We start from the raw sequence: 10,725 nt of genomic DNA on the forward strand, positions 1-10,725 counted from the left end.
GTATAGATTTATTTTTATTCGTATGTTTAGATTTTTATAACAGTAATACCATTATGGGACATGATTTCCCACAGCTGTGATAAAATTGGAATATTCAGTATACTGCTCGAATCAATGTCACAAATAAGAACGCAACACAAATAACGAAAACATTCCAAGCACCGTAAGGATTTACTTAATTTAAATATTGCATCATTTAAATTGTTATGTAAGAACCCCACCCCAAAAAAAAGAGAGTGACGAATTGATTCAAAGGAAACATTTTAAACAACAAATTGCATTTATTTTAGTCCTACATTTGACACTAAATGCATGATTCACAACCATGTAACGCTCTGCAAACGCGTTTTTTCTAATGCAAACCAATTGTAATAGCCAATAGGACGAATATCTTTCAAGTTGATGACAATTTTATCAAGTCACATTTTAGTCGATTTAACGGTTACAAAAAAAAATGCTACTTACCTCCTGGCGGATGACGGAAGCGTCATTATATTTAATTAGGGGACCTATAAATATCGAGCACACGTGTAGAGCATCAATAAAAGTCACCGGAGTGATATACATAATGATGTCGTTTTTTTTTAAACACGCTGCATCCAACTTGAGCTTTGTGGGAACTCCCTTCACATTCTTTACACTTGATATCTTGGAGTTGGTGGTGGTTGGGGAGAAGGGGGCGCGAGGGTGGGGGGGGGGTAAAAAGAAGAAGAAGAACTCAGGTAGACACTGTTGAAAAAACAGAAGGCGGCCAATCGGAACGCCGCCTCCGTTTTTGGCCAATGACAGGCGCCACATTGTTGTCAAATTGCTCTAATGAAAACTTGAGCGCAACAATAGTGAGGGGAAGAGAGCGCCGTGTCGCAACTGACGCTCTCCGGAGGAAGTTAGTGTCGCGCGCGCGCACACACGCACGCACGCGCTCGCTCGTCAAGGAGCTCCTCTTTTCGGGGCGGGGTAGGGTGGCGGTGTGTGAGGGTGGGTTAGGGGGGTGATCTGAACGATTACCACACGGTCGATGCGGTAGAAAGCGGCTCGTTCATTCTTTCAGCCAAGCATGGATCTCAGAGCGGAGATGCAGCCCGCCGTCTCCTCGTCGGCGTCGGCCGCTCAGGTGCACGCGGGAGCGGTGGCCGCGGTCGCCTCCATCCCGGTGTCCATGGCGGGCAACCTGCTGCGCGGGCCGCCGCTGCTGCTGCGCGCCGCCGACAAGTACCCGCGCACGCCCAAGTGCGCGCGGTGCCGCAACCACGGCGTGGTGTCGGCACTCAAGGGCCACAAGCGCTATTGCCGCTGGAAGGATTGCATGTGCGCCAAGTGCACGCTGATTGCCGAGAGGCAGCGCGTCATGGCGGCGCAGGTGGCGCTGCGCAGGCAGCAGGCGCAGGAGGAGAACGAAGCCCGGGAACTGCAGCTGCTCTACGGCACCGCCGAGGGGCTCGCCCTGGCCGCCGCCAACGGCATCATCCCGCCCAGGCCCGGCTACGAGGTCTTCGCTTCTGTAAGCAGCGAGACCAGCAACTCCGGTGAGACTTCACGCTGTACACGACTGGCTCATTGTTTGCTTCATGCACCTTTACGGCGTGCGTTCCCCCTTTGGGATGAATGAACTTTATAAATACCCTGCACTGAAAAAAAAACGATTCGAAAAGAAGGATGAACCCCCCCCCCACCCAGCCCCTCGCATAGGATAAATTCAACTACGTAAGCCGAAATGCATAGACGCTTAAAAATGATGAGTTAAAAACTAACAATACGAGTAAGAAAGAAAAAAAAGAGTTTGAAATAACCCCAAATGGTTCATTTTAGCCCGCAGTTTTTAGGGTGAGCAAGAATACATGCATAATTTCTACGCATATACACAAATTACCGAGACATATATACACCGCCAATTCCTTATGCAAATGTACACATTGAGAGCCCAACGGCACAACTGCCAATGCGTCATGTTTTAACGTTTATGGGTCGATTCATCTGTGAACCGACTTGGCGATGAATCTCCACATCAAGCAAAATATAAACTAAAATAAAATAAAATCTGACTTTACAGGGATCCCAAGTGTCACTTTTGATTGAAACTCGTGTGAAAAGTATTGAACATGTCGTTTTGTGCGTTGTGATCATCCCGAGAGCTGTTTCTAATATTTTGTTGACCTTATAAGGAAACAGTTTCCCAAAAAGACGCAAGTGCAATCATCAATATACTGCATGGCTGTTCCTAATATTTTGTCCTCATAAGCGGAGCTGTCACTGATGCCGCACACGTGCAAAGCACAAGAACTGTTCAACGAAGGCCTCTCAGGTAGACAGATTGAATGAAAAAAAAACGATCATTATAATCAGTGTAAAAGTTTGGAAAGAGCCTTGTCATTTTCAATGTAATTGATGATATCGATCAGGTGAACTTACTGTGTGTTGATTAGAATTTTTCAATGCTCATAAAATGATAACGATATAAATTGCTGGATTCACTGTTATATTCGATGCGTTACAAACGACAGAGCTTTATATTAAAAGTAGTTTCGTTCTTCAATTATATGAACGTTGGTTATGTCAATGTCTTGGACACCGGTCGTCTACCTAAAAAAAGTTACCACGGAGTCCATTTCCCGTTTTTTTTTTGTCAATAGATTCGAGCGTGCAGAAGTTCGACTTGTTCCCAAAGGGCCAAGCGTCGAGCCCCTCCACCCCGCAGCAGGCCGGCGGCAAGCAGACGCCCGCGGAGAGCGACTCCGCTCCGGGTCTTTCGTCCCCGGACGGCCGGCACGGTGGAGGCGGAGCTTCCGGTTCCGAGAACGGAGACAGCGAGTCGTTCGTCCTCTCGCCGGTGGCGAAGCCTTCGAAAGACGGCGGCGAGACTCCCTGTAGGTCCGTCAGCTCCCTGGGCTCTGATTCCGGTTCCGAGACCGACAAGGATGAGCGGGAGCCGTCGCCGTCACCGTCGCCGTCCTCCGCGGCCTCCAGGCACACGCACGCCCTCGACATCCTCACCCGGGTGTTTCCCAGCCACAAGCGCAGCGTGCTGGAGCTGGTCCTGCAGGGCTGCGGCAAGGACGTGGTGCAGGCCATCGAGCAGATCCTCAACAACCCGGCCCAGGGCGCCCAGCGCAAGTCCGGCTCCGAGGAGACTTGGAGCGGCGACAGGATGGTGCAAAGCTCGCAGCCGCCTCCTTCCACCTCGTCGTCTTCCTCGGCTCCAGCCCCGGCTCGACCCATGCTGCCCGGCGCCATGACGCTCAGCAACCGCTCGGCCTTCTCGCCCCTGCAGCCCAACGCGCCCCACTTCGGAGCCGAGCCGGGCGCCTACCCGCTGGGAACGCACCTGGGACTCAACCCGCTGCGGCTGGCCTACTCCGCGCACAGCCGCGGTCTGGCTTTCATGACGCCCTACTCCACCACCGGCCTTATGCCCACCCTGGGCTTCAGACCCCCGATGGACTATGCCTTTAACGACCTCATCCGGGACAGGACCATGTTGCACAAGGAGCAGGGCTACGCCGGAGGCCTGTACGGGCCTCTGGTCAACAACACGCCAGACAAACAGTGACCGCGGGCGGGCGGGCGGACGGACGGAACGCACGCGCGCCAAAGTCGTTTGAGCGTTTATTCCAGGGGTTCTCATGTTCTTTTACACAAAGCACTAAACTGTCAAAGAAAACACATATTTTCCTTATTTTTGGGGGTAACACATAAGTGGATACAACTTTAGATATCGATTACTGATATTTATGGCAATGACGTTAGTATCTCACAAAGCAAGCAAGCCAAATGGATTTGCTGAGTTTTTGCGGATTCGCTCACAATACAAGGAAGAATTCCTTTTGTAATTTCTTTGTTGAAAATGCAGGAAAGACAATTTTCACTTGAACAAAATTTTGTTACACTGACCAATTAAAAATGTTATCAAAGTTGGTTGCCCTGAAAATGTCAGTTCCACCAACTTTTATTTGATTGAAAAACAAAAACAAAAACGTCAAGAATGGATCCAGTCAGTTGTGTTGCACAGAAAAGTTAGACACAAATCGGACGTGCACGGAGAAAAATGTTGCATTCGAAGGCGGCCAATTCAACTAAATGCTTGTGCTGTTGTGAAAATTGTCTTTCCTGTGTTTCCCAACAAAGAACCGCAAGTTAAAGTAAAAAAAAATAGCTTTGGTGCACTAACATTCTTGTAGTAAATGTTTGTAATTTATATTTGAAAGTTTTACAATTTAAATGAGTATTTTAGGACAACGTGTACTATTTTTTTACAGTGCAAAGAATGTTTAAAAACAGATTAAATGCAAACATAATGTACTTCAAAGTTAAATACAACTGAACTGTACTTGTCAAATGCAGTTGACTTTATTATTTTTTTTAAATCCGCGGTCACATTATCCACAATTTATCCCTATCATTCAGTGATGATCCAAATACCAGTAGAGAGAGCCCTTACACCACATCACTAATTTCTTCCCTGGGATCCAGTTCACAGTCCATTTAGTCGATTTGTTCACCTCACTTGTAAGCCATTTAAGTGCACTTGTTGAACGACAGTGTTTTCCGCGTCACTTTTCTCCCCGCTACTACCTGTACCTTCTACGACTGTATGACATTTCTGCACAACTACTTGTGAGCTAAAACGGCACACTAGTGGAAATCTGTGCACTGCGAGTTCTACTCGTGAAGAGCTAGGTGTGAACTAGTAGAATGTTATGTAGTAGCATGCTGTTGTCAGTTAGTTTGACTTCAGTAGTATTTCTACTTGTATGACAATTTCCCTTCTACAATTGTTTCTTTTTTTGGAGGGGAGGGGGTGGGAATAGACGTTATTCAATCGCATTTATTCAAGTATTTGCATGAAATAAAATCATCTGGCTCCAGATAAATTTTTATGTGATGTATCTGGACATCATCTGATTGTATTTTGTGCTTGACAAAATAAAACGGAGTAAATTCAACCCCCCCCCCCCCCCTTGTACGTGAGGACAACGAACATACTGAGGCTGCATGTCAAAACATCGAACGAGATGGCTCCTCGATAAGGATGAAACGATCGTCAAATATCACAAAGCGCCGTCGTTTAATTACGGAGCCGTTATTGCTTATTAGTCGGTTAAAAGTGGAACTTTTGGTGAGCAACAAAAAAAAATCAAGCTACTACATCTCAGTCTTAGCGAATAAACGCTCAAACGTCTTCCTATCCACACACACACACACACACACACACGCACGCACACACGGACACTCACACACACACACACACACACGCACACACTCCATTGTATTTGTGGCCAAAAGAGTTTGAATGTTGTCGTGTTTTGGCTGTGTGTGACTGTATATACACCAATACGCTTTGTCGTCAAAAGATGGAAAAAAACATTGACTTTATATTGGATTGCAAAGGGGATTTGGGCATGAAAAAGAGGGGCAACGGCCACATTGATTTGATTTTTTTTCTCCAATTTTCAGGACAATTCTGGAAGAACATCACATGAAAAGAAAAACGGCAAATCTTTTTTTAATCATGTATTGAATCGTTTTTAACAGCGGTTTGTGAATTAACGAACCGTTTTACAAATTAAATTGAGGTTTTCAGAGCAACATTAAATTATTCCAACTGACGCATATTAACCTTTTTAAGATGTTCCTGTTGTAAAGGTTGAACTAATTGATGTCATGTAAAAAAACAATAGTAAAATTAAAAAGGCGAAATCCCGTCTTATATGTAATTATTATTGTTTCACGTTCGTTTTTTGTATCGCCATTCTTTTCAACTGCCTGTGTCATATATTGCATTTAGAATGAGGATACGCGATGCTACACTTGACTTTTCATTTAATCGTTTGTGACTAAAGTGCTAAATCAAGTATGTTGCTCTTCAAATGTGCTGTCATGCTGTGTGACTATACTGGCAAGAATAAATGTTATTTTAAAGAAATGTTAAACGCCACTTGTGTTGTCATAATGATGATGAATTTGTTTTCGGTTTTATACACAGGGTCAGAATTGAAAAAAAAAGTAAAAAGTCGAACTAAAAAAATACAATTAAGTGCAAAGATACATGCACTGTTTTACAATAGCTCTTTGAATTAATAGTCGACAGTTGTTATTTGTAAAAAATACAATACTTCAAAGTAGAAATACACTTCTAATATAGCTACGGAGAAACGCAAATAAAAATGTACACGTTGCAAAAACACACAAACCTGAAATGACATGCGAGAAAAATATCACGGTAACTTTCATAAAACGCATCAATTTTTCAAAGTTTCACGAGAAAGTCGACACCGAAGAACTATTTCAGTTGTTCTGCCCACAGCAAAAGTTTCGGGCCATTTCATTAATAGTAATTGTGTTTAGAATATTCATTTAGCAATCGCGGTGCATTGTGGGTAGCAGACGCCGTGTTTCATCAGACGAGTCTTTACGAAAAGCCTGACCGTGGTTGTTGCAACTGGTCCTCCTGAGTTATATTCCTTTCGTTTTACATTCGAAAGCAATGGGGGTACGTCTGCTCGTGTTTAGCATGATTTAGAAATGTGTTTCGGAGATCTTTTTCCCTCAACTGTTGTCCTTGAAACTCGCTAGTTCAGAGTACTGCTAACGACGTAGCGACGATGCTAAATCAGTGCTAACAAGCTAATTAGCATGCGAAGGTACTGCGGAAACGCATTGTTTATCGTTGTTTGTCACAGTTTGAGCTGCATTTATGTATTTTGTTTAACACCAGACGATTTGTGTTGTATTTATGTACACGACGTTAATGCATGTTTTAAATCTGTTCATTTCAGTTTCACTCTACGTTGCATTGAGCTGATGTCACAGTTGTTCACTGTACGCCGTCAAGAAGAGGACCGTAAAGACGCTCAGTTTCCTGGCTCATGAATAAATGAGTTTGGCTCGCTGTTGACGTGAGTTAACATACCCGCAGTATCTAACACGTAGCGATAACAGTACATAAGTCCTCTTTCATTTCGATTGTAAGTGTATTTATAAACATTTCACAGTAATCAACTTCTTTCATTGAACGTTTACTGTGATACTTAATCACGTGTAATTATGAATACGATTTACATTTCGGTGCTTGGTTGGTTTATGCCGATTCTTTCAATAAAACAAAGAGAACATTTGCCAGGATCAACAATCCCTTGAGACTTAAAATATATTATCGAGAACATAAAGGTAAAAGTCTGAATCTTGCAACTCAGTTTCACAAATATGGAATTGAATTCGGTCAATGAAGTAATAAAATTGGACTAAGAATGCACTGTTTATGACTGAGGAAAAAAACAGCATTGTGGTGTTAAAAAACAAACGTAGTAAATCATATTACAAAACAAAAAACGCTATATATCAAAATTCATGGGATCCAAAAATAATTTGTCGTTATCCTCTCACTTGAAGACCGATAGCTTGTCTCATTGACACGCCTTGTAACGAGTGTCGAAGTTTTGCAAAGAACAATGCCGCCATCTGCTGGCCATTTGCTGCAAGCATCATTTAATTCTTTGAAAAGCCTCCCGGTGGAGAAGAGTACACGAGATGGCGTCATACACGTAATCATTGAAAAGTGAGGCTATACTCCACACGTTATGACGTCATGTCATTGTCAGTAACTGTCCATAAATACTTGCATCTCATTATGAAGCATGTATTTGACCAGTAGTTTTCAAACTATTTACACCCAAAGTGTAAAGTGATACAACATATTTGAAGTGAAAACCTGATTGTTGAACAAATTTTACTAACTACAGTGGTGCCTTGACTTGTGAGTTTTCATTGCATGACCAAGATCATAATTTATACTGTATATGTCTCACATTTTATACAAAGCTGCATTAGGGTAGAGCAATTTTTAAAAATAATGTAATTGTGATCACCCCCCCACCCTCATTACTGCGACTGAATATGTAATTATTTTTTTTCCAAGCTTCACTTTCCATGTACCTTTTAACAAACACAGGCAATGCATTCATTTGTATTACTCCGCTTTATCCTCACAAGTGTCGCGGGGGGTGCTGGAGCCCATCCCAGCTGTGTTCGGGCAGTTGGAAGGGGGCACCCTGAACCGCTTGCAGGGCACACAGAGACGAACAACCATCCATAGAGTGTTCTGTTAGCCTGCCATACATGTTTTTGGCATTTGGGAGGAAACCGCAGTACCCACCGAAAAACCATGCAGGCAAGGGGAGAAAATGCAAACTCCACACAGGGGGAGGCGCGAGCCGGAATGGAACCCTGCACCTCTGCACTGTGAGGTCAACGTGCTGGATTGGATCACAGCTTTTGCAATTTGAAAATTGCATTCTCCTACATGGAGCATTTTCAAAAAGTTGCATGTATAATCCAGTAGAGGGAAGTCTTGTCTAACAAGTAACGTCCCAAATAGCTGCAGTAAATGTCAACAACTACAGCCTAGATTTCACTGCAACATATTTATGAAGTGTTGAAGTAAAACTTCAAGTTTTTTTTCCCAGAAACTTTTATTCTCCTGGTTTTAGCAATAGTTTGCCTCCTGAGGGTTTAAGGTCAACAAATCTTGCCGCCAGCCCCCCAGCCGTCTTCGGGCAATAGGCGGAGACACCCTGAACCGGTTGCCAGCCAATCGCAGGGCACACAGAGACAAACAATCATCCATACTCATACTCTCACCTAGGGACAATATTTTTTTGAGTGTTCAATCAGCCTACCATGCATGGTTTTGGAATGTGGGAGGAAACCGAGGTACCGGGAGAAAACCCACGCAGGCCCTGGGAGAACATGCAAACTCCACACAAGGAGGCCGGAGCTGGGATTGAACCCGGTACCTCTGCACTGTGAGGTCAACGCGCTAACCACTGGCCCACCGGGCTGCCGCATTTTTCAAGCAATTACAATAAAACATGTATTTTAGTGTTACAAGTACCATGCTTCTCAGATTTCCAATTTCCTTTAAAATGGATGAACTCATTTGAAATTGAAATGAAATACACTAATTATTTCTTTTGGAAAGTAACAGGGAGCCTCGGCAGAAGGATGAAAGAGCCACATGGCATCCAAGCTAAAACACGATTTACTTTCTGCGTTTTCTATAAATTTGGACCCACACTTCACTGTGATGTTTTGGCGGGAGGTGCAGGCTGGTTTCATGGTTGTGGTCATCTTGGAAATGGGAATTGGCCCAGTTGCTGAACTCCAAAAACCTGGAAAAATGCTAAGTGTGTACTGCTCCTGATATGTCAAAACAGGAAGTGAACCTTGATTTTAGACTAGTTACACATCAGGACTATTAGCTATTCCCCAGTCATCTCTGCGCTAAACGGCTAAAGTGGGAGTTCGAACATTCGTACTCAGTGACCCTGACCGTAATTTCAAGGTCATACTGTAACATTGATGGAAACTGTATGTACTTCCAAGTGACTACCTAAAAAGAGAAGGAGAAATTGTAACAAAGCAGTAAGAACAGGAAGCGTATCTCAAACTCAAAGACGATCGATCATACTTCACATGTTTACAAGGCCCCAACAGATCACTGGTCCAGGAGCGTGAACGAAATGGAAAAATGCAGTGACTCCAACTGGAATGACTCATTTAACGTCCCCCCAAAATAAAAGTTGTGTTTCTTACAATGTAATTGAAAAAGTAAGCTGGCAAACGTCCACTGCTGGAACAATTGAGCCCCAAAGGTAAACTACAGTTTTCCTAATGATCAGCACAAGGCAACCATTACAGTACTCGCTGAACACGCCTCGCCCAGCAAAAAGTACAAGCGTCACAAGACAGAAAGCTGGCACATATAGCAGCAGCGAATGCACAAGCACACGTCCACTGATGAAGAATTAGAGTGGGGACAGATAAATAGCCACAGGCTGTCAGTGCAGCACAAGCCATAGCGAGAAAAATCCATTTGGATTATGACTCAATACATAAAACCCATTTTCATTTTCACAGCCGCAGTTTGGTTTACGGTCGGAATAACAAATAGATAGCAGGTCAAAGGAAAACAATGACTGAATTTAGAGTCGTGGCTATGGCGTCTCACTTGACGCCAGAGAGAGCGGCAGGCAGGGAGGTAGGGCATGAATCGAAATGAACAGGCCGTCTTCGACACGTGAAAGCAAGCCTGTTGAAATCCAAAAAGCTTCAGGAGCAGGAAAGTCTTGCACAGACTAATTAACAAGGGATTAATTCATTTACTTCCTAAATTCCACCCCGGCACACATATTGCAAGCAAACACTGATAAATGAATGGTAATCTCCACCAATCAAAATATCAATTTATCACGATAAGTACTCTATTTTCTCAATGAGTGATTCTGGGTGTTTATTTCCTCAATTGCAGGAAGCACCACGTTAGCCCTATTTCATACCATTGTTTGGAGTCTAATAAGCATGATCGCTCCACATTCACGCCAGTTTGGATGTAAATTAGATTCAGATTGCTTGCCAAACGCCTTTGTGGTTTCCCGGACAGTAGGTGGCGATATGAACTAAAGACATCCAATTCACCAAGAAGAAGAATAAGTACAAGCACAAGAATGGGACCACATCCGGTTCAATGAGCAAGTTTTTCCGCTGTCCACAAGCCCTGTTCTCAGTGAGCAATTTTAACATTTTACATCAACGTAGCAACGTCAGCAAAGGAGGCGGTGAGCGAGCACGCCGCCGACAAGTAGACTTCACCTGTCAATCAAACAGCAATCCCGAACAGCGTTTGACTTGAATACTATTCTGTATGTTTTCCACACCAAAGCTGCTATCAGC

The 10,725-nt window shown here is 43.8% G+C and overlaps 1 protein-coding gene across 1 annotated transcript; it reads left to right on the plus strand.

Annotated features, from left to right (window-relative positions):
* Nucleotides 1-993: 993 nt before the first annotated feature.
* Nucleotides 994-5,932, plus strand: dmrta2 (DMRT-like family A2). Its single transcript, XM_052072865.1, has 2 exons — nt 994-1,526; nt 2,631-5,932. Exons 1-2 carry the CDS (start codon nt 1,058-1,060, stop codon nt 3,545-3,547), a joined length of 1,386 nt encoding a protein of 461 aa, XP_051928825.1. The 5' UTR covers nt 994-1,057; the 3' UTR covers nt 3,548-5,932.
* Nucleotides 5,933-10,725: the final 4,793 nt, after the last annotated feature.

Source organism: Hippocampus zosterae, chromosome 8 (genome assembly GCF_025434085.1).
Source record: "Hippocampus zosterae strain Florida chromosome 8, ASM2543408v3, whole genome shotgun sequence".
Lineage (NCBI taxonomy): Eukaryota > Metazoa > Chordata > Actinopteri > Syngnathiformes > Syngnathidae > Hippocampus > Hippocampus zosterae.